General features: G+C 46.5%; 1 protein-coding gene across 3 annotated transcripts in view; it reads right to left on the bottom strand.

Annotated features, from left to right (window-relative positions):
- Positions 1 to 1,388: 1,388 nt before the first annotated feature.
- Positions 1,389 to 24,280, bottom strand: part of erbb4b (erb-b2 receptor tyrosine kinase 4b) — a 226,514-nt gene continuing 203,622 nt past the window's right edge. For 2 of the 3 annotated variants that reach the window (XM_076263756.1, XM_076263755.1), the window contains exons 21-27: positions 12,669 to 12,824; positions 11,578 to 11,653; positions 11,264 to 11,410; positions 9,279 to 9,376; positions 8,844 to 9,086; positions 5,275 to 5,611; positions 1,389 to 5,039 (exon numbers count right to left, since the gene is read on the bottom strand). In XM_076263756.1, the coding sequence (XP_076119871.1) occupies positions 4,345 to 5,039; positions 5,275 to 5,611; positions 8,844 to 9,086; positions 9,279 to 9,376; positions 11,264 to 11,410; positions 11,578 to 11,653; positions 12,669 to 12,824 (1,752 nt within the window). In that variant the 3' untranslated portion in view covers positions 1,389 to 4,344. The remainder of the gene's footprint in view (positions 5,040 to 5,274; positions 5,612 to 8,843; positions 9,087 to 9,278; positions 9,377 to 11,263; positions 11,411 to 11,577; positions 11,654 to 12,668; positions 12,825 to 24,280) is intronic. The other variant, XM_076263757.1, reaches the window with a different exon arrangement.

The raw sequence follows: 24,280 nt of genomic DNA on the forward strand, positions 1-24,280 counted from the left end.
CCATTTGTTTGAGTAATATAAAATCAATTATAAACATGTAAACTGTGCTTAGTATGTCACGGTACTACACTTTCCACACAAGTTAAATGCACAACCTTTTCCCCCATGTGAAATATGAATCTGTAAATGTATTAAAAGCAAAGACAATATCCCGGAACCTTTATTCAAAAAGAAGAGTGAAGATGTTTTAGAGAGTGTCATCGTGTGAGAACCACAACAAAACCCTTGTCAAACCCGCAGATCCCCTCAGTGAAACATTCCATTGCATGTGCCACAACAAAACAACTAAACCTACTGATCAAACACCCTCAGCAGACGTCCATACAACTATGGTGTGAGGGGCAGGGAAGTCCACCAAATGACCAAGTGTAGTGGACAACTGGTAGATTAATATCTGGTGTGATCTCTCTTTCATGATCACTGTGACATAGCCACTGCATTGCAATCCTGAATAATTTGTTCTGGTGCTGAGATTATATTTATTGCATTAGTTCATAGAACAACTACAATACATTTACCTAAAAGGTGGAGTATGTGTAAACTCAAAGTCATAGGAATACTATATCCCTGTGATTTGACTGTGTTTACGTCAAGTTATACTTGCCATGACAGTGAGAGTGGAGTACAATCAAACAGGACTTTTTTGTCCACATACTTCAGTGAAGAACCTTAGTTTGAGTGATACAGGTTGAGACGGCTCGAGATTCCCCTTTAACACATGCCTGTGCTGCTCCATCCATTCAGTACAGTAGTCACAAGAACATCCTATCGTCAGTACAAAGCTCAAAACAAAAGCAATTATTTACACAATTCAAACAGGTCAACAATATAAGAATTCACCAAGACACTCACTTAAATATGACTCAATATGTATGTGTAAAATAGCTGTCAAATATGTTTTTTTTTAAAAAACATTTGCCTTTCCTAAAAATGTATCAAATGTATGAAAATGAGTTTTAATGGAGGAGAATTACTGTGCTCCATGTGATACTGTTTCACTCTGACTTTTTGGAAGGAGCCTGGCAATAAGTGAGTCCTCCTCTTTGCTGTGTCCACAGCAGCCCACGCCTTTAAGCACGTCCTGTCTGTTTGCGGGTGTGGGTGGGGGACTGGCATCCGCTCTCTCAGTGTTTTGGTCAAATTGCTCCCCATTTAGCTGCTCGTTGGTTCAACTACGCCACATACACAACAGTGTTTGCTACATGTCTGTTTGTTTTCAAACACCTGAGCTTGCTTATCTGCCAGCACGGTGCTCTGTAACAGTTCTTTGTCTGGTTCAAATGGAGTGACGCCTCCTCATCCAGTCATGCTCGTCCCCTTTAGCAGAGGGGCTATGATGAGGAAGAGCACCTCAGACTTCAGTGAGTGTTTAGGGTGGGGGGGGGGGGGGGCACATTCATAACACCTAACAGGATGCCATTCGGTCGGGTTGGATATGGACAGGGGACTTTAGGGGGCTGGCTTTCTATTACCATGGTTACAGTTACCCATGGAAACAGGATAACACAAAAGCCAAGCAATTTTACTTTTCTGATCTCAAATTACTTCCTCTGTTACCTTAGTCTCTATTTCAAAATGGGAATGGAACAGCGATCTATAATACAGCAGTGTTATGCCCCTGACTGTACAACATTATACATTACTACTTGTATGAAAATAAAGTAGTGATCATTACAGCCACAAAACAAAGAAAAAATACTTAAGATAAGATACTGAACAGCCATAAGCATTTGTATTTCAAGTATAAAACTCAGTAGCTATATGGTTTTCTTGTTTTTAAGGTTAAATAGGAGTGACGGACAAAAACAAAATGATGCTGCAAAGTTAGTCAACAATCTCTCCAAACCCTCTTATTTGCTTGCGTGCCGTCTCCACTGGCGTTGCCATGTGCTGCTCAGTGATTCAACTGGTGTGTAATTGGCAGGCAATTATTTTCAATAAAAGAGGAAAAAGCTCCAAATAACGTTTGGCACATTCTGTAATCATGGCGGAACACTGCACATCTTCCAATATTTGCTTTCAGCACAGAGCTTTCCATTATCTTCCTAGTTTTCCCAATGATGCCGGGTGTTTATTAAAGTGCTCCATTATAGGGTAAACCTTCACTAAAAAAAACATCAATTACTAGTACATCTATGCCGAAGAACTGACTACAACTATCTACTTCCTCAGCAACTCAACATAACACAATTAAAAAATCAGTAGGGAATTAAATGATGTACTTCAAAAACTGAAGTCTTTTGGCTCTGCCAGATCCTCTAGTGCTATGAAATCAACTCAAGTACCAAGATCAGACTTCAGATGCGCTAATCTCCCTCTAGCAGCAAACATACGTCGCTCTGGCAGTGACCTTCCACACGCACGCATGGCTCTGCCCTCGGATAGACCTGCGTTCTCATTTCCTGATCAGAAACCAAAGTAAAAAACATGTGGTTAATGTGGTCAATTGTGTTTCCTCATTGAAGATGCAGTGCGCATATCAATGTTGTAGTGGCGGAGCGCGGGTGGGGGGTGGGGTGCCACCATTTTAGTGCACTTTCCACTGGCATTCCGCTCCGCTCGTCTAGGGCGCAGTCTGTGCTATTCTTGGGTCTTCATCCACCCCCCCCCCCCCCGTGATGAATTTTTTTTACACTCTGTCCATTCTTTACCAGTTGGAAATACAACCCCCTCGCTACCCTAGTGGCCCGGACCGTGACAAAACACTGGAAATAGCTCCTAATGATGGCAAGGCCTGGTGGCAGGTGGCGGGCTAATCTTGGCTTGATGAGCATTGATAATGGCACATCATTTCTCATCGCCACCACACCATGGCTGCCCAGGCCCTCTCTCTGGTGCACACTATTACCCAGTTATCATCCCCCGCGCCACTCTAGCCAGGCCCAGACGGACGCTCCGGATGTCACGCCGTGCCAAGGCCTCCAGCACATTGCCCATGCACGACTCCACAATGGGTCTAAGATGGAGTGCACTGGAGACATCTCTGCTAGGTTGTATTTCCTGTTTGAGTTTGGTGTGACTGTGCAGTGCTGTACATGTCTCCAGGTCAGTGGATTCACTGTTTATCCCTCCACCTTAGAATGGGTGTGGGTCCTACTGGTTGACCCCTGCTTGTTCCTCTTTACATGGATGAACTACATCTCTCATTATGATTCGTGATCTACAGCCAGCAGTATAAATATAGACAAGCATCACTGGCAATACCGATAGCATTATGAATAGAAATGATGGGATTCTTTATAAGAATACAGATTCATATGGTAGACTCAAAGATATTGTGCGGATAAAACTGAAATTCTCAATTATATGGGCGTCTTTGGAGTGGAAGTTTTGTGAATGTTCTATGATGGTGACCCATTGTGGGAGTCGTGGACATTGGAGTAATGGCACCCATTCCAAGCGTTGCTGTGATCTCAATCTCAAGCCAGAACAGTGTTGTTGTTTGACAACTCAGAAAAAATCCACAAGTGGATACATATCCCAGTGCTGCCTGTACATCAGGTCTTTTATACAGGACTATTATAAAGGCGCCACAGCGAAAACAGATAAATAATATCGATCACTTTCTGATGCATCCTCTGTTGGAATGTATTCAGCATGGAGATGGTGGCAGCAGTGTGGATGCAGAGGTAAGGAGATAGTCCTCAGAGTTCCATGTGTGACCCGGCGTAAGACCCCCGCGTAGCCACCTGTGTGGAGTGACCACAGGCTGTGACTGTGATTACAAAAAGATGACTGTGATTGCTACTACTAAATGCCTACAGTCATATATTACTACAGGACTTGAGTTTGTACTCAGAAAGTGCTTTTCCAAAACACAGGAGGAGAATATATATGATGCTATGTGCCAGATGCAGGTATGTGCCACTCTTTCCAGGATTTGCTCCCCGTTCCTTTACCTGTCCTTGGTAATAGCAACAGGTTTTGTCAGTGTCACCTCCCTGTGGGATGAAGTCAGTAGCCAGCACCACCTACTGGCCAGTACCTCTAGCATTTAGTGTGTCTCACTGACCACACCGCAAGGAGAGCATCCAGTTTTGGAAAAGTCATCATTGAGAGGATCCTCAGTTCATGGGGGCAGGTGAGCTGGAGTGAGGAAGGGAACAGGAGAGACGGGGAGTGATGGACTGATGTGTCATGTTGCCATGGCCACTGGACATAGCGGATGGTGGATCATCTCTGGAACAGTGGAGGGTTGAAGTGTCAGTCCTGGTCTCGCTGGTAAGATAGAGTTTGGCTCTGGTGGAAGTCCCAGTTCATGGAGGAGTATCCAACTCTAGCCTTCTCCTGCCCCCCCCTGCCCCCTCCCTCCCCCTTCTCAGTCACCAACAGCCCCTGAGCCGGCTACACCACAGTGTTCCTCTGTCTGTAGGGCGGGGGTGGCAGTGCAGTCCCGGGTTTGAGGGCGAACTCCGACAGGTACTCCTGGTTCTCGGCCACGGCGGGCCGGATGCGTCCGTTCTGCCGGTAGAAGAAGCGCGTGCTGCAGTCCTGCAGGTACTCGGGGTTGTGCAGGGTGGCCTTGGGGGGAAGACTGTGCTGCCAGTACTCGGGATTGTCGAAGGTCTTTTTGGGCTTCTTGTCGGCCATGATGGTGCCGGTGTGCGCGGGGTGGAGCGTGTGGGCCGGGTGGAGCGTGTGTCCGGCGTGGGCCGGGTGGAGCGTGTGGCTGGAGAGCGCGCTGAGAGACGGAGGGGCCGGGTAGGGAGGCTGCGAGAGCAGGTGCGGGCGAATGGGGTGCTCCGTCTGACCACTGTGCGGCGGATGGCCAGCCTGGATGGGGTGCTGGGGGCCAAGAGTGGCCCCTCCGCCACCCGCCACCATGTGAGATAGAGGAATGCCGTTCTTCCGAAGAGCGTCCTGGCTCTTCTCTCCAGAGTTGTGGAAGGTGTTGAGGTAGAGCGGGTCGTTGACGTACTCATCCTCTACCTTGGGCTGCCCGTTGGGGGCGCTGTGATACCCCTGGCCATCCAGTCCGTGGACGTCTCCGTTCCTGCGGCGTGTGACAAAGGGGTTCTCCTCCACAGGGTTGAGATAGTCTGTCAGAGAAAAAAGGAAGTTAAAACCAGTTCTAAAGAATAGGTTTGACACTTGCTGATTAGAGTACATGCACCCTGCTCTGATTTTAATTATTCAGCTAGGATCTGTTCAAATATAAATGAAAAATAAAATCTAAGGAAGTGTAAGAAAAGAAGGGTGTCAAAAACATGAAATTGGTAGAATATTTCTAGCTTCAGCGTGCACCCTCTAATGAACGCCTTGTGGGAGCTCTACCTGTGGGGTTCTTGTCCTGTGTGGCGGTCATGTAGCCATCCTCGTCCGTCTCACCCCTGCCTGCCCGCTCCCCCAGCAGGACCGTGGGGTCGGCGCTGTAGCGCTGGCCGTTGCTATCCTCCGGCGGACCGGGCCTCACCAAGGGCTGCTGCGGCTGCTTGCGCAGGGTTCCGTTGCAGCGGGGGTCCGGGAAGGCCTCGGAGGCGGTGCTGGGGGTCACGGACGAGTCGGTGACGGAGGAGCACGCAGGGGACAGGGCCGTCACGGCCACCACCCGAGGGATGGTCATCATCATCTCCTCCCTGCCGAAGCTGCTGTCCTGGTACACAAACTGGTTCTGAAGAGGCAGAGATTAGGACAAGACTCAGCTGTGTGATGGACAAGGAAATCAATTATTTTTTTGCTGGTTTAATTGCCTGGTAAACCAACTTCAATTTAGGAATAGATTATAGAAAAGAGAAAAGAATTAATATGGTTCATATAGGCACTGGGTATTTAAAATACTAAGAATATTTGGAAATAGTTATTTGCTATTTAAATAATTCATGTCCATTGTGATGGATTAATTCATTTGTCTTTATCTCCTATTATGCCTAGTCTCATGAAGCACATGCTGTGTTTGATATTATCTGGGAATTACGTTCACCCTTCTACCTTGTTCCGCTCTACACTGTGAATATGCTCAGGCAGCCCAAATGAGACTCAAGAGCATATCTGGGACATTAATACCAAAGTGGGTCTAGCAAAATGCAATATTTAAGCAGAGCAGACAAATATACGCTCTCCACCAAAATGGGGTTTCCTAAAATATTAAGAAAGGCATTTAAACTTAAAGTGTGATCTGCTCTTCTAGGAGAGAAATTAACCATATTCTTGAACTTTCTGGACTAGATTGTTATCAATATTTTAAGAACAATAAGATGAGTGGACCTTGGAGATAACAGACATACAGTAAGATCCTTCCGGCAAATGTGTTGTCCCAGATCTATTCCTTCAGTACACATTTTAATAAGCTGATCACTTTTCCCTTTTTTAGAATGTGCCATCATTTTGTTTTCCCAAAGCACTGTTTATACCAGAAACTGCAGGAGCGAGATTTCTGTAATGTAGCAAAGAGCCTGTGGAGGATTGATGTCGCTCATTGATATTCATGGAGCTTTCTCTCCCTTCTCATGCTTTTTAAGGGGAAACAAAACGGAAGTTAGAATGCAAAATGGCTCCAGTGCTCTGTGGAGAAAGCTCAGTGCACAGAGGAAGGGCTTTGTCTGCCAAAGCCTCCATACACAAGCCGAACAGAGAGGGCTCTTTATGGCGCCGAGGTGCTGCTTCCTACGATAATTGTGTTGTTGTTACGGGGGTGCGTGTTTAAAGTGTACATTTCTACAGGGGAGTGTGAGTGAGGGGAGGAGAAGAGATGGAGGAAGTAAAGCAGGAGAGGAGAGAGGAGAGGAGAGAGGGAAGAGATGGAGGGAGGGAAGAGATGGAGAGAGTAAAGCAGAAGAGGGAAGAGATGGAGGGAGTAAAGCAGGAGAGGAGAGGAGAGAGGGAAGAGATGGAGGAAGTAAAGCAGAAGAGGAGAGAGGAGAGGAGAGAGGGAAGAGATGGAGGAAGTAAAGCAGAAGAGGAGAGAGGAGAGGAGAGAGGGAAGAGATGGAGGAAGTAAAGCAGAAGAGGAGAGAGGAGAGGAGAGAGGGAAGAGATGGAGGAAGTAAAGCAGAAGAGGAGAGAGGACAGGAGAGAGGGAAGAGATGGAGGGAGTAAAGCAGGAGAGGAGAGGAGAGGAGAGGAGAGAGGGAAGAGATGGAGGGAGTAAAGCAGGAGAGAAGGTGGCCAGTCGATCCCAAACGCAAGCTCTGCTGCTCACACACCAATATGGGTGGCTCATGCTGACAATGCTTCTCAACAATTAGCCCACTCAAATATATTGTGCGGATAAAACTGAAATTCTCAATTATATGGGCGTCTTTGGAGTGGAAGCAATCTCTCCTTCCACCAGATCCGCAGGCACACTGCCCCTGTGCTGAGATGAAAGTTGCGCTCCTCTCTGCAAGCGGGTGCAAAAGGTGTGATAACTACCTCTCATGGCCCAGCCTGCGGTAGCACCATTATTCATCCTGGCCAAGATCTCCGAATCCTGGAGATGATTCTGAAACGCTTGATAAATGCGGGCGCAGGTCTCCAGGGGTAAACTATATTATGTGCACCCTGGGTTAATTAGACTTTTAGAGCTATGGCCGGCGGAATGCTGGGCAAATACACCCACGGGCCTGGATGCATAAGGCAATCCTGCTTTAGAGGCGGCCCTGATATTTACACAAGAAGGCCTGGCTTATAAAAGCCCAGTGTGCCGGGAGAGGAGAGGGGGGCCGGGGGGACAACAGCCCAGGCCTGTGTGTGTGTGTGTGTATGTGTGTGTGTGTGTGTGTGTGTGTGTGTGTGTGTGTGTGTGTGTGTGTGTGTGTGTGTGTGTGTGTGTGTGTGTGTGTGTGTGTGTGTGTGTGTGTGTGTTACGCTAAGGAATAAGCCACAGCACAGGGACTTCCTGGCTGCTCCTTCTAGAAGAGGGAAGAGAGAGAGAGAGAGAGTGTGTGTGTGTGTGTGTGTGTCAGTGTGTGTGTGTGTGAGAGTGTGTGAGTGAGAGTGAGAGAGAGAGAAAGAGAGAGAGAGAGAGAGAGAGAGAGAGAGAGAGAGAGAAAGAGAGAGAGAGAGAGTGTGTGTGTGTGGGGGCATACTGCTCTCTTCAGGGGCTGGCTCTCGGAGGTGTGTGTGGTGTGGCACATCAAAGCCCTCCCTGGGCTAAGAGTCACCATTTCATGGCAGCCTTCCACTCGGTGGCTCGGGGTGAGGGGGTGTCGTTTGCATTCTGCTCACGTCATGTGTGCATCACAACCCTGACTTGTTGCATGTCTTTGCTTCCACCTTTTGCACAACTACTGGTATATTAGATCCATGAATCCCAACTTTTAATTAATTATTGGACGGCAAGAAACTTAACCAAGACTCTTTCAATATTGTGCTGTACAGCAGGGGCACTTCAGAGTCATCAGTGATTGTGCTGAATTGATTTAAGAGGAAGAAAAAGCCTACTTCCCGACAAATCATCAAAGCCAAGGTCATGAGGCAATATGTATGCAATCCAAAGGAAGGCTTAATTTAGGCCAATACAAAATCAAATAGATTGCTTCCACAAAATACTATGGGGATACAGGGGCTTGTGAAAATGCATTGGATTGGCCAAATCGTCCAGGAACAAAGGCTGACTTTTTAAAAAACAAGACCAAAACTTGGCAACTGCTTCTGACCTTTTGTTCTTGATATAGTTGGAAAGGCTGGAGATTTCAATCCTCAAGTTCTAACTTTGAATGATCTGAAGATTGTTTTTCTCTGCCAGTGTGACAAGAACAACTATTGGCAACGATGTGCATATAGAAAGACTGTTAAAACATCCCCAACATATTCACAGACGTGGTTGTGTAAAGACCATGTTGAGGGGGCAAAGTGAAATTCATGGGAGCGTATCACCATTTGAGCTGGGGAGATGAGAGGGGCTGGGGGGCTGGGGTGCCTACCCGGTTGGAGTCCATGCGTGTGCGAGGGGTGTAGGCCAGAGGTGGGATGTTGAGGCCGTGGGGCACCAGGTACTCGTCAGCGTCCATCAGGTCCTCCAGCTCCTCCTCGTCCAGAAGGCTCTGGAAGAACTTGCTGTCATTGGGACTGGGCAGCTTCATGCGGTCATCCCCCTGAACGGACATCAGGAACTCGTCAACACCAGCATTAGGCCTGGCCAGTCCATCTGGACTCAGCCTCTTGTTCTATGGAACAAGGGTCTTGGTGTGTTTTAGTGTCACTTGTGAATTGAATTCATAAACTGGACGATGCTAGTGTCATCTGTTCCTTCATTAATGTGTGTTCAGTCTATAGGCTCAATCTAGTCAGTTCCTATCTGTCTGACAGATACCTCCAAAAGGCATCAGCTATGGGTGTTCCACTGCAACGATTCTTACCTGGATCACCAGGTAGCGCTGTGGGTCACGGGCCATTCTGCAGAACTCTCCGGCAAGCTCCTTAAACCTGGGCCTGCTGTCGGCGTCGATCATCCAGCCTGTAACATAACACATCCCAATCCTTAGGACGCTCCGCAGCTCAGCTTAGCTCTCAGCTTAGCAAGTTTGAGGCATTAGCAGTGACTCACAGTGGGATTGTGGATTTCCTCTCTACCTCAGATTTAAAACATGAGATAACATTGCTAATCTACCTTCCCTGCTGGCTAAATCCCTCGACAGTCGCAGTGGGAGAGTTCGCCTTTAGTTATTTATTTATCTATTTTTTTTTATTATTATTTATTTATTCACTCTCCCATTTCATCTGACTATTTATTCATAGGGGCTGCACATTTTTTTATGTACGGTTGACATAGATGGTTTCCTCTGATTCGCTATCAAAGCGCCGTCGAAGCACGGAACACATTGGACTGCTCATTTTATACTTCCTTTCATGATCCCTGGAATGACATTAAACCATATGGACATGAGAGAGAGAGAGAGAGAGAGAGAGAGAGAGAGAGAGAGAGAGAGAGAGAGAGAGAGAGAGAGAGAGAGAGAGAGAGAGAGAGAGATGAAAAAACCTCTGCAACCATGTGGGAATGTGACTCCGAGTGCCTTGTTGTACAGCAGGCAGGGCGGCGGTGCCAGCCTGTGTTCCACTCATATGGCTCTCACATTCAGCCGCATCAGCCCTGTATGAGTGGGCGGCTCTGCTGGCCCCCGTGCTGGCACCGTCATGAGACGAGAGAGAGAGAGAGACCACGGGCCAGAGCCCTCTAAATGTTCTGTTCTGACAGAACCCTCTGATTCACGTCTGTCTGTTTTGGTACACGTGGTTTGGGTGGCCAGGCACTCACTCACACAAATAAATGAGCTCACAATGTAAACCTACACACTTCTAACAATCTTAGAGGAGGAGAGAGAGGGCATAACAAGGAGCATACTTAGAGAAGCAAGAGACATAGCATAGCATGCATAGTCCTTTGGGGGACTCTCACTGCTATTATACAGTATATCCCTCACTTCGGCTTTTTACTTCGTATCTATTCAGCAATATAAAACACATCTACTTGCAGGTGCATCGCATTATGGACATTTCTAAAAATCTACTGTTAAAATGTAATCAAAGGCAAAGGTTCTATCAGTGTAAGTGTTTATACTGTGGGTTACTGTGTGTGTGTTTGTCTGACTGTTTGTCCCTGCTGTTGTCCTGTCCTCACAGTGCCCTGCTATGTGTGTGTGTGTGTGTGTGTGTGTGTGTGTGTGTGTGTGTGTGTAGGAGGTGCTGGTGAGGGAGGTGCAGGAGGCTGGCTGGCTCCTCTTCCACAGGGCTGCTGTGCGCTGGAAACCTGGCAGGAGGGGCAGCGCTGTCCGTCCGACATAGGAAGTGCGCGCTGCAAGAGAGCGCCGTGACACGGCCAGGCATGGCAGGGGTGTCGCTGGCACGCGCGCCCGTGTTCCTGGCTGGCAGGATGGACGAGAGAGGAACCTCTGACCCCTTCCAGCCCTCCCGCCGGCCCGAGGTGTCAGTCCAGACGGCCGGCTGATGAGATCATCAGTTTGGACGCGGCACCGGTGGCAGCCGATGGAACGCGCCCAGCCTCCCTGATGGTGGTTTTCTGAATTGGGCTTTTTGTACATGCGGACCCCGCTGCTCGGCCAGAATATTCTGGCGTCCAACGCGGTCAGCGCGGACCCACTACTACAGCTTTAGAGCACGGGCCATATCCTGCTTGGCCGTGTAAAAAGCAGTATTGACAGTGATTGGGGGTGTGGGATGAATATCTATCTGTTGTGTGTGTGTAAACAACATGGCGTGCTTGGCTGCCTCAATGAAAAAAAAATATCGACAGGCTTTCAAGAGTGCTGCGGAATGGCAGCCCTTCTGTTATTTGGTCAGGGAAAAAAACACGGTGGAGGGGCAGAGAGGGAAAATATGGACGTACATTTGACCATGACCATGTAGACATCGATGGTGCAGATGGGAGGCTGGGGCAGACGCTCGCCCTTCTCCAGCAGGTCTGGGATCTCGCGGGTGGGGATTCCGTCATACGGCTTCCCTCCAAAAGTCATCAGCTCCCAGATGGTCACTCCTGCATAAAGATCAGAGCTGTGTCATATCCACCGCGCTTGCATTCCGCTTGCAGCTTGGAGACGATTATCGGCAGTAACACTTGAATGACTTCATGGGCAAAGCCATTTGGAAATTGTTTTTTGGGCTATTATGCTACTAAACAGCATGTGCAAAATTCCATCTTACCGTAGCTCCACACATCACTCTGGTGGGTGAACTTTCTGTAGTGGATACATTCCAAGGCCATCCACTTGATTGGCATCTAATAGAAAAACAGTAATACAGTAATTACTTTAAGTTTGCTAGCTCCTGGTTTAAACTCTTTACTCTTTGTTCTAATGAGTATAGGGCTTTGGCAGGTACTGCACAGAAGGACTTTCTCACTGAAACTGAGATGAACTGGAAAAAAAAAACTCCTGTCACTCTGAATATCATTTTAATGGACTACCAGAAGACTGCAGGCAAATAATGACCAGTCACTACGTGGAACCTTGCTGAGACTCATATTCTCAGCATCCAGAGGAGAGTTGCCAGAGAGGAACGGAAATATTGTGCGTTTCCAAGACCTAATGTTAGGAGGCTACCCTGAAAGCATCCTATTAGGCTGAAAGTGACTGCTGGCACAAACAGCCCAAATAGAAAGTGCTGGACTAGCTGAGGTGAAATGAGAGTATGGGATATAGCGGCTGGCCTTAGACACTGATTGCTACATGGGAGACAGAACAGAGTTGTATGCTGTATGTCCCATTAACTTTAAGCACATCCACTGCCACAACCACTGGCTTCATCTGAGGTTGGGCAACCTGGACAGGAGAAAAGGACATGGCACAGGGAAAGGAAATGACCACTGGACTGACTTGGGATTGAAATAAAAGGCAAAGTCAGATGAGCAGCTGGGTGCTGGAGCCAAAACATGATCCCACAGTGAAGCTTGGCAAGCCGCACAAAGGCAGATCAGGTAGGAGTGAAGGTGAACCCAGGATGTCTTGTTATTCATTTGGATGAGATTTAGTAAAAGTCAATATTAGAAAGTCAGTGCACCCTTTTCAAACTCTGTGCCTCCTTTACAAACTCTGTGCCTAAATGGAGTTTGATTTTAAATTAATGAGATTTTTAAAGATAATTTCATTTAATATTTTAATTGCTATTGATATTCTGAAGATTCCCTATGTAATGTGGTCAATCAGATAAGTATTTCTAAGACAATGAGTTGATGAAATCAGCCCCTCTCAGAGCTGGTCTCCCTCTAGCATGTCTGGTGTGAGTGTGGTGCCCACCTTTCCCCCGTCTGCGTTGTACTCCTTCTCGTCGGCGTCCAGGAGGCGCGCCAGGCCGAAGTCTGTGATCTTGATGTGGTTGGGGGATTTGACGAGCACGTTCCTCGCAGCCAAGTCTCTGTGTACCAGCCTCCTCTCCTCCAGGTACATCATGCCCTGCAAGCCACAGGCAAGGCTGTCACCATATGCCACTGATTTAACCATGACTGACAAACACTACTCATGCGGATTACCAGCATAATCACCCGCTATCAAAAACAGTGACTATGTTTACATTACCGTACATTATGTACATTACATTATTCAGAATGTGATTATGGTGTTTAGATGAGTTGTTAATAAAATATTCCATTCATTTTTCCGTTTACATTTAACACAGCATAGTCTGACCATTATAACCATAGACTGTAAAAACGGTTGATCAAGGTTCCAAAAAATCTTTGTGATTTGCGCCCCACATTCCTTCCATAATTATTTCTGCACCGAAATGTCTGAAAGAACGTTATAATGTGATTAAGGTACATACTGTACATGCCTATAATGCACCTCAATAATGCCACTAAGATCAGAATACTCCACGTCTTAACTCAATTACTTCCCACTATGACCTTATTTGGGTTAAGGTCATCAGAAAATGATGTTTGTAATGGCAGCATATTATTCAGAATACTGTCTCAAATGGGTTAATATCACAATATTAATATTCATGTAAACATACTCAGTGTCCAAGCCAAATAACATCTTATCTCAAACATGATGAGTTGCTCGAGCCCAGAAACTCATATGATAGAAAGTAAGAATGATGTACACCACACAACTTCAATTCTACTCTAGTAACAAATGAAAGAGCAGAAGTTGGACAGGGTATATGGATTTTGAATATTCAATTAAACTAAAATAAAACCAGTGTGCCTTGGGGCTTTGACTGGTGTGTTTTTACAAGGATTTTTATAAGTGAACAATTAATGAAAAATGCTTGAGCAATACTTTAAATTGTGAGCTTGTTAAACTTGACAATGGCCAGACTACTTTCAGCAATTTCTTTGAGCTATATCCAAACAACTAGAAAATAGATTTTTTTCCCCTCCATTTGAGAGGCACCACAATTTGCTTAATTGATTTCTCGCGAGTCTGTTTGGAGGCCATTCGCATGGCAAAACTTCCTTGGATGGAGCAGTAGCCGGCTTCTCTTTGATTTCCTCCTCTGATGCTTCGGAGTGCCCTTGAGCTCCCAGTGAGATGAAATTTAAATCTTAATGTGATTGTAGAAGGCCAGCCTGGGGGAGGCAGGGCTGGGCTGGGGTGGGCTGGGGTGTGATGTGTGTGTGTATGTGTGTGTGTGTGTGTGTGTGTGGGGGGGGGGGGGGGGGGGTTGCTGGAGGACAGGGATGGAGGGAGACAGAATTGGCCAGAGGAGGTGGAGGGGGGAAGGAAGGGAACAAGCAGGGGACATCCACATGCTAATTTGGCTTCATGTTTTCAGGGCATCGCAGAGCTTGAGTATTGAACAGGCATATTTATTACAGATAACAACAGAGAGATAAGCAAAAGGGATTCTACTGTCATATTAATGTTTATTAATATATACTGTTTGAGTGTCAGATTGACAATACTTGGTCTTTGTATTCAATGACTGATATCCTTTTTCACTGTTCACTGTAGGTGCTCAATCAAATCTGCCCAACAGGCATAAGATGGATAACGCTCCATGGGCCAGCATGCATTGCGTCACAGTAAAGAGCAGTGAAACGCTGGCCTCGCGACCAGGCAGTGCTGCCAAATGGGGAACTGTGGTCCCCATTGTACGCTGTAACAAGATTGCTCCCGCCTCGCAAAAGAAATCCGGCAATTTAAGTCGGACTCAAAATACATGAGCCGCTTTGGTAGAGTAGCTGGGGACTGGAATGAGGGGGGCTGATTCAAACCATAACAAATTGGATTTGGGATGGGGGGAGGGGTGGAGGCAATTGGACATAGCCAGACTTACAATGGTAACACTGCAATCACACTGCCTCATTTGTCAGCGAGCCAATCTAGAGACTTCCCAGCGAGCAGGGGGACCAGAAACATCAAGGAGACGTTTGTTTGTGAGTGAGTGTGTGTGAGTGTGTCTGTATGTATGTGTGTGTCTGTATGTGTGCGTGCATGAGCGTGTGTGCATGCGTTAGAGGGCATTTGAGTTCGTCTGTGCTATGCAAGGGGAAGACAAAGAGGAAAAACCCAATGGGAGTGTGTAAAGTGTGTTTGTGTGAGTGTGTGTTGGGGAGAGAGAGAGAGTTTGTGTGTGTGTGTGTGTGTGTGTGTGTGTGAGTGTGTGTGTGTGTGTGTGTGTGTATGAGAAAGAGTGTGATCTCTTTACAGCTCAAGTAAATGCGTGGCCCTACAGGACCACAACAAAGGGGGCTGAGGATTGATGCGCTGGCCTCATGCTGAGTCTCTGTTATGAGATAAACGCTCCATCCTCTGAAATGTCCAGAGAAGTCCAGTGAACACTTGAATTAAAAGCATTAATGAAACCTCCTTACCTCTCTCCCCTTACAAAAACACCAGGCAACCTGTGGATACTCAGTGGACCCTGTCCGAAAGCATTTCCTGGCAGATGATTAATGAAACAATAAGCCTGTTATGGCCATTTCCTTGATATTAGCAGCCTCCACTCCCATGGCATTCATAAGCTATTCAAGGCAAAATGCTAATCAGATTCTCATTACAAAGTGGCTTCCCTGGCTCTCATTCTTTAATATCTGGCGGTGCTAGGCAGAGGATGATCCTGCCTGTGCTAGATCTTTCTCCAGTGGAGCAGGGTAATTTGGTATAAGTGAGGGGTGTGTGCTTAAATGTCAACAATCCATCACAAGAGCGTCTCAGAGCTTCAGTACTAAACAACCTGTTATTCTCCTCCTACTCCGTCACACCTACTGTATGTTTGAGCCCTACTTGGATGGGTTCCAACAAGCACAGAGAGGTGCAACAATAAAACCAAGCCAAACAACTCCAACAAAGAAACAATCATAAAAGCACACCTTCTCATACCAACACACAGATAGACTGAAGTATGCACACTTGTACTATAATAGTGCAAACAATCCTCCTTCCACACTGTCAAGATGCACATAATCTGGCATGCAAAAACATGAAGAAAACATCCACGAACAACGAAGAAACACACACACAAATGGCAATCCTGCTTGCACAGAAGCAGACTTATGAAAAACACACACTGTTGGGCACATAGGCATGTTTCTCTCTTTACACATTCTGGCTGAGTCCGATCCTTCAAGGGACATGGCATCCTGTCATCATGTGGTTCTTTTATGAGCGCAGCCATCACTGCTGCCATTTCTCGCGTAATGTTTTTTTATGAGGCCTCTCTTTGTGATGAATGGCTCTGCATTAATTGTCAATTAAAATATAATTACCTGTGGCCTGAGAGGACCCAAGCCCAGAGGTGGACCGTGATGGGAGACTGATCTGTACACAGCCAACCTAGCTCCACAAAGTTGTGTTATGTTTCCAACAGTCATCTGTTGTGATGGCTGTAAAAACGTATCTGTTTGAGAGTGTGTGTACTGTATGTGTGTCTGCATATTAGTGTGTGTGTGTGTGTAAATTCATATAGGCATGTGTGATGTTCAAGCAAAGAGCTAAAAAATCAGTTTTTTGTTAAAACAAAAACACCAGGTGTGCTATGAGCACGTGTTAGTGCATATGTGCACCGAGTTCCCCCCTCGCTGAAACGAAACAGGGAAAAAGCGAAGCCGAACCACATGCTGATGAGTCTTGACAGGATCTTATTTGTACATAAATCGTCCACAGCAATCTTCTCAATTTTCGAGACAATTAGGCAGAGAGAAAATGGATGGCTTGCCAAAGCATAAATGTTAATTACGCTTCACAATGGCAGTGGGAGAAAAAACAGCAAAGTGGGGTTTGAAATGAGAACAGACAACACGCTGATGACGCTGTGGCTATTCACTCTCTTTTCATCTCTCTCTCTCTCTCTCTCTCTCTATCTCTCTCCATGTGCTACCTGCTGATCCTGTATGATGAGTGCATGGCAACAAGGGGAAGAAAATGATGCATGATGGGGTCTAATTGCCATTTGAGGTAGAGAACTCTTTGTACAGTGTTTGAGAAGTATCCAGGGGAAACGAGTGGTGGGACACAGGCAGCTAGAGAGGGATTAGGGGGCAAGATGGGGAGACGGAGAGACAGAGATGGAAAGGACATGGACAGGTGCAATTGGCACTAGTGATTTGGCTTTAAGGCTGATGTGTTTTGGGAGCACTCCACAAATCCTGAAGCTGGCCTGCTTAGTTATGTGTATATCAGACGCCGGCAGACAAAAGCTGAGTTGACGGTGCTGTCTTGGAATGTGTTTTGTCAAAAGCGATTTTGCCGCTGTGCTGGGATGTGAGATTAAATCAATACGAGCAGGTTGTGTGCGGTCTGTAGATCTACTTCTGAAAGCCTCACATACACACACACACACACACACACACACTCTCTCTCTCCCTCTCTCTTTCTCTCTTTCAGACACACAAGCTGATGAATGGCACTAACTGCATTCTCTCCTAAATTCCCTCCTTTTATTTGGACTGAAAGCATACTGGGCTGGGTGACCAGAGCTCAATACAAAACGTGATCTTCAGTGGCACAACTGAAACTCTCTAAATGACACCAAAATGTACAGAGCTGTTGAAGAATATAATCAGTTTCTCAAATGTTCTCCCTTCCTTTTCTTGATCTCTCCCTCTCTCTCTCTCTCTCTCTCTCTCTCTCTCTCTCTCTCTCTAACCCAGTGGAATAAAACCAACAGCACTGAAAAAAGAGGACAGGGCGAGTTGCTCCAAGCATATTTAAAATAGATCACTTCTGGAGGCCGGCAGCCAATCGATAAAGACACTGATTACGATAACCTGCAAGATGGCCGTGCCACAATATTTATCTTTTGTGTGGAGCCTGAAGTAATTAGAAATCAATGGGCACATACGGTCCATTAATACACTAGATTCAGTGGCGATAAAACGACTAGGAGCAGGTGTGGGTTGAGGTGTGTGGTATAGGGGACTGCATGCTGGATTAACGTAACTGAATAGGTTGCCTCCTTACCAGTAAACCTGTATTTATGCCTGTCACTCTCTCTCTCTCTCTCCTGTATTTATGCCTGTCTCTCCTGTATTTATGCCTGTCTCTCTCTCTCTCTCTCTCTCTCTCTCTCTCTCTCCTGTAGTCATGCCTGTCTCTCTCTCCTGTATTTATGCCTGTCTCTCTCTCCCTCCTGTATTTATGCCTGTCTCTCTCTCCTGTGTTCATGTCTGTCTCTCTCTCTCCTGTATTTATGCCTGTCTCTCTCTCCTGTGTTCATGTCTGTCTCTCTCTCTCTCCTGTGTTCATGCCTGTCTCTCTCTCCTGTGTTCATGTCTGTCTCTCTCTCTCCTGTATTTATGCCTGTCTCTCTCTCCTGTGTTCATGTCTGTCTCTCTCTCTCTCCTGTGTTCATGCCTGTCTCTCTCTCCTGTGTTCATGTCTGTCTCTCTCTCTCCTGTATTTATGCCTGTCTCTCTCTCCTGTGTTCATGTCTGTCTCTCTCTCTCTCCTGTGTTAATGCCTGTCTCTCTCTCCTGTGTTCATGTCTGTCTCTCTCTCTCTCCTGTGTTCATGCCTGTCTCTCTCTCCTGTGTTCATGCCTGTCTCTCTCTCCTGTGTTTATGTCTCTCTCTCTCTCTCTCTCCTGTGTTCATGTCTCTCTCTCTCTCCTGTGTTTATGTCTGTCTCTCTCTCTCTCCTGTGTTCATGCCTGTCTCTCTCTCCTGTGTTCATGCCTGTCTCTCTCTCTCTCCTGTGTTTATGCCTGTCTGTCCCTCCTGGAAACATACTATGCCGCAGGGGTTAACATTTGAGCATCAAAATACACTTAATATTACAAAATACAGTTGAATTGCAAGTTACAATTTTAAAAGTTTCTTTTCAGTTAAATGTTTTAACATGCAAAACATTTACTTATCAAACTGTGAAATATTTTACAGCCCATAATTTATTTATGAACTAAAATCATTTTAATAATTTCCAAGTTTCATAGCAGGGCAATAAAGGTAAGAAAAGTCATGCGGGTAATATTATGGATGGATATAATTTAGGCTTAACAATAAATTACAAGAACTTAAAATGGTATTTTTAAAGGCTTGTAAATTGTGTGTCTCTGTGTGTGGTGTTATGTCACAGGAGACTATAGACACATAGCCTTGTTAAAGTATTATTTTCACAAAGTGCATTATAGACTGCTATCTCCAGCTGAGGGAAAGGAAACTTAAGTATGGCAACCCTCCTGTCACTAACACTAACCTAATCTGGGTCTGCAGAAATCCTATAACTCCAACCAGCTATCCAATATTGTTTAGAAAATGCATCTCAAAACCATAGCTCAGAATGAATTGAAGGTCTCCCTATTTCATTGTTATTGCATTATCATCTCCCTGTCCTCCGCTTACCGTAAATTCCTGTGATTGAATTACCCAGCATCCCTCATTACATTTACCCTTTTGGCTTTAGTTTCCTATAGTCGGAGAGGTACACTTGCCTGGATAAGTATGCCATTTTTCAATGCTTAATAGATGGAATGTCAGTCTTTGCATCAAATTGCATACCTTCAGTTCTGTTTTGTGGACAGGGCAGTATGTTTGGTGCTTATGAAATAATAAGAAAGAAGAAAACTCTAGTTCCCTGAACAGGAAGCTGATAGATTTATAAATTAACAAGTAAATTACTGTTTCATAGTGTGTAAAACTTACATTAACAACAGACACTACAAAGATCAATAGGAAAAGCCATGCACATTAGATGAAAATGACACCATAAAGGCCATCCTGTTAACAGAATTATTTGCCCCCCCCCCTTTCTCCCCTAGTCTTTCAAAAGCATCTGTGTCTTTCTCTTTCTCAAGATCTCAGATTTATTTTGCCAACCTGTGGCTTGAACCAGCTGGGATTAAGCAGTGATTCCTTCTCCTCCCGTTCAGTTCAATAATAAATCGCAGCCATTACCATTTGTGAAGCATTAGCCAGTGTGGTGGGCCAATCAAGAGTGGGAGGCGTGGGAGCAGTGTCACCATCAGTATTCACGGCGTGGGCCAGTCCCGGCAATTCCAGGAGCACAAACTCATTTTGAGTAATTCCGAGCAGGTCACATCTCCTCTGAAAAATAAATGATCCGCTGAGGGTCTCTGAGGGCCATTGATTATGACTTCCCACCGCGACGGTGACCTTGTTTCTGGCCAAGATGATCTAATTGGCTGGGGTGGCGGGGGTGAAGGGCACGTCTTAGGACATCCAGGTTTGACAGACAGGTCAGGTCAATCACCTTCACCTGTACCCCACATCCAAAAAGCATCTTCATGTCCACTCAACCAGATGATATTTCTAGAGGCAGTTAATGCAGATACTGTGACTGGATGTTGGAAAACCAGAGGAGTGAATCTAATGATTATACAGTAATTCAGAGACAACAGCAACACTTAAAAAAAGCGTAGAGTAGCAGACAGCTCAGCTGTGCGTATATCCAACTTTGATTAAAAAGACCTCCATAAGGGCATCCTCTTTCTCAGTGTTATGACTCAGCTCTCGACCACCAGCCTCTGCAGCATATCTGAACACCCGCTACATATGAATGTGGGAGGGGGCCACTCTCTCCTATCCAGCCACCCGACCATCAAAACCACTTCCTCATGCAGTGCCAGGTATCAGTGCTGAAGCTGTTTCTGAGTTTATTGCTCTTGCCTTATTCTCTCAGCAAATAGGGCTTTGTGTGTGTGTGTGTGTGTGTGTGTGTGTGTGTGTGTGAGTGAGTGAGTGAGTGAGAAAGAGAATGAGAAAGAGAGAGAGAGAGAGAGAGAGAAAGGGGTGAATGAGCATCTTTCTCTCATAAGTGTGTGTGTGCTCTCTCTTCCCCTCTCTTGGTTTGTCTTATTATCCTACACTTGGGTTGTGCATTAATAGGGGTTAAAGTAGCTGGTCCCCCTCTCACTAGAAGAGCCATGACAGACTTCTGGGCTCCCTGGGTGACCTATTATATCAATTTTCCAGGCTGTGCTCGGATCATGATCACACACACACACACACACACACACACACACACACACACACAATTACACTCACACTCCTCACATACATACATACACACACATGTATATTACACACGCATGCACGCACGCACACCCACACGCACGCACAGACACATGCCTAGGAGAATAATGAAGAGTGTGGCTGTGCTGACACAGATAGGCTAATTAAAAGCAGAGCTGCACAATGCCCATGACAAAAGAGCAGAAGAGCAGGCCTGCTTAAGTGGTTTGTGTAAACATGCCAGAGAAGAGCAGCGCATCAGAACAGTGTCTACAAGTATGGTGGGTGAGGAGGGGAGAGGCGGAGTTGGAAGAATGTAGAGCAGTGTGTGTGTGTGTGTGTGTGTGTGTGTGTGTGTGTGTGTGTGTGTGTGTGTGTGTGTGTGTGTGTGTGTGTGTGTGTGTGTGTGTGTGTGTGTGTGTGTGAGAGTGAGTGAGAGGGAAACAGAGGGGTAATTGGGTGAGAAGGAAAACATCTCAGTGCTGAGACAGGTGCTGCCCAAGATCACCTGACAAAATCCAAATGATGGCAACCAAAAGCTAAGCAATACAGTCTCAAAGCAGCACCTTTGGAGAGATCCTCTTTAACATCAAATCCTCATTTGTTCCCTTGACCAAAAGCCACAAACCAACACCAGCACACCCACATGAATCCAATCACAGCATCTCCAGCTCCTCACACTGGTATGCTGCTCATGTGGAACCCCCCCACCCCCCCCAGCCTTCCCCGACTGACTGGAGTCCAACTGTGTGATGGAGGTAGTCACCGTAGCAGCCTGACATCTCAGGGATGCACTGCTACTGCCTCCCACTGTCCCTATTGACCATCCTCCACACATACGCCCCTGTGCTGTGTTAGAGGGACGGGTCAGTGACTCCTCCTCAGCTGCCTGTCAGCCGCCCACCTCTGCCTGTCACTGCCATCATTTCCCCTCACACAAACACACACACACACAAACACAGATACAGATACAGACACAGACACACACACACACACACACACACACACACACACACAGACACCAACACACACACACACACACACACACACACACACACACACACACACACACACACACACACACACACACACACACACACACACACACAGACACACTCAAAGACACACACACACACGCACACTGTGCTGTATGGGATGTACAGTTCCCACCTGTTGTCCTAAAGCTACAATTACATGTGTGTGTTGAGTGGGTATTCAGGCGTTACTGTGTGGGAAGGTGTCCTTGCTTACACAAGTGTGCTACATTTACAGTACAGAAGACTTAATGGCACTGGGTGGGAATAAATATATATATATATATATATATATATATATATATATATCCTATATTCTGCAGGGATACAGAACTGTTACAAAGTTGATTGATCCACAAATCACCTTTAATAGTTAGGAAATAACAGCATGGGTGGTCATGGACACGCAACCAAAATAGCTGGAGGTGAGGGGAAGTGTGCGCATCTATGTGTGTGGGTTTGTGCTTTGGTATGTAGCTCTGATGAGTTTGTGAGTGTGTGTGTGTGTGTGTGTGTGTGTGTGTGTGTCTGTGTGTGTGAGAGATAAAGAAAGAGTGTGTGTGTGTGCGCGTGCGCGCGCACGTGTGTGTGTGTGTGTGTGTGTGTGTGTGTATGTATAAGTGAGAGAGAGAGAGATAGAGAAGAGAGAGAGAATGTGTGTGTGTGTGTGTGTGTGTGTGTGTGTGTGTGTGTGTGTGAGTGTGTGCGCGTGTGAGTAGTGCTTGACTGCGTCCTGTCCGTCACAGCTCAGTGAGCACTCAGCAGGCCCCTGAATGACGGAATAGCAATGGGCTGGGGCATCTGGGCAGGAGCGCGGGTCTCCAGGCAGGGTCACCCACCCCACAGCGAGAATCACCCAGGGGGGCAGTGCACAGGCCGGAGGCTGGGGGGAGGCAGATGGATGGAAGGACAGCTCAGCTAAACCAGCTAAACCATACCTCTTATCATATCTGCCTTATGCTCCACATTCATCTTATCTGCCATTTACTGTGTTTGTGAGATTTTCAGAGTGAAGTTTGTGAAGCAGCCTGTGGGACACCACGCTGTCAGCCCACCCTAGGCAGCAGAACAAAGCTTAGAGAACTCCACTTGCCAGCAGTGATGCAAGAGTCTGTGAGAATCTGCCCATCTGCTACTGGGTTTGTTCAGCGAGAGGGAGAAGAAGGCAAAGGCAGGGAAGTGGAGAGTGGTAGAGACGCAGGATGTGTGAGTGACTCTTTCAGAGTCTAGAAACAATGGACTCAAACTGTACAGCCATCTGTTGAACTGGCTCCTCTTTTCCATCTCTGGCTCCCTCATCCACTTCTTCTTCTTCTCCCTCTTCTTCTCTGTCTATCTCTCTCTGTTTATTGGAGTGTGTGGGGGGGGGGGGGTCAGGGCTTGGAGCGGGAGCTCCAGATTGAGCTGCGTGAGGTGTCCCAGGCCTTTGCCTTGGGGGAAGGGGGACCAGTGATGGTGAGCATACGCCGACACATGACCTTGTCCTGGAGGGTCGCCCTGCTCCTGGCATGGGGCGGAGGGGCACCAGATGGGCCTGCTAATGCGCTTGGCAGCGGCCAGCGAGCGGGGAACACACACGCCGCTCCTCCAGGTGAGGCCCTCCCACCTGGAGCCCCACAAGCCCCCAGAGGTGGGGGGCACACTTCATTAACAACACCGCGGGGGGGGGGGGTGGAGGGGGTGAGGGTTGGACTGGGCTGAATTGGGGTGCGCTGCCACCAACACCCCCACTACTGACAACCCAACACACTAGTACATCAGCTGTCCTTCCAGTGCCGAGTGTGAAGGAATGACAGAGGGTCTGTGCCATGTGGCACCTGGAAGCTAAACAGTGGGCTGCCCGTTCCATGCTCGTCTGTTGTGAGTTTGTCAGGAAGTTGGCAAAATACTTCTTTTGTCTCGCTTTTGCAGTCCAGCGATAACTACAAGATACCTTAACTTATTTTTCAGATACTTGCTTTTACTTTTGAATAGCTTTTTTAAGGCACTTATTAAAATCAAACCTCCATTATTCAGTCAAAGCCAGGCATCCCGGCAGAGCCAAGACTGTGTATTGTTGAGAAAAAAGCCTGGACTCATCTGGACCAATCAAAGGACAAATGGAATAGAAATTTCCAGAAGGCTCTTACACACAGAAACAAAACCTTTGTGACATTACATAAAAAGTGAAATCTCAAGTTCAGCTGAAGATGGATTAAATAAACATCACTTTGTGCTGTAGAGGCACAGCTGCCATGTCTAAATGAACCATCCACTTATTGACTGCAAAGCATATGGAACCTTGATGAAAATCAGTAAAATAACAATTTTTTGCTTTGCTTTGATTGTCTCTTATTTAGACAGGTATATCCACAGAGAATAAAAAACTTCTATTGAAGTAAATCACAACAAAAAACAGCCATCATTTATAAGCAAGCTAAGACAATACTTAAGCACATCAGTCTTTTTTGGATGTTGT

Source organism: Alosa pseudoharengus, unplaced genomic scaffold (assembly GCF_046254945.1).
Source record: "Alosa pseudoharengus isolate Yale_2024_CS ecotype anadromous, Long Island Sound unplaced genomic scaffold, YU_APseudo_1.1 YU_APseudo_1.1_scf_3, whole genome shotgun sequence".
Classification (NCBI taxonomy): Eukaryota; Metazoa; Chordata; class Actinopteri; order Clupeiformes; family Clupeidae; genus Alosa; species Alosa pseudoharengus.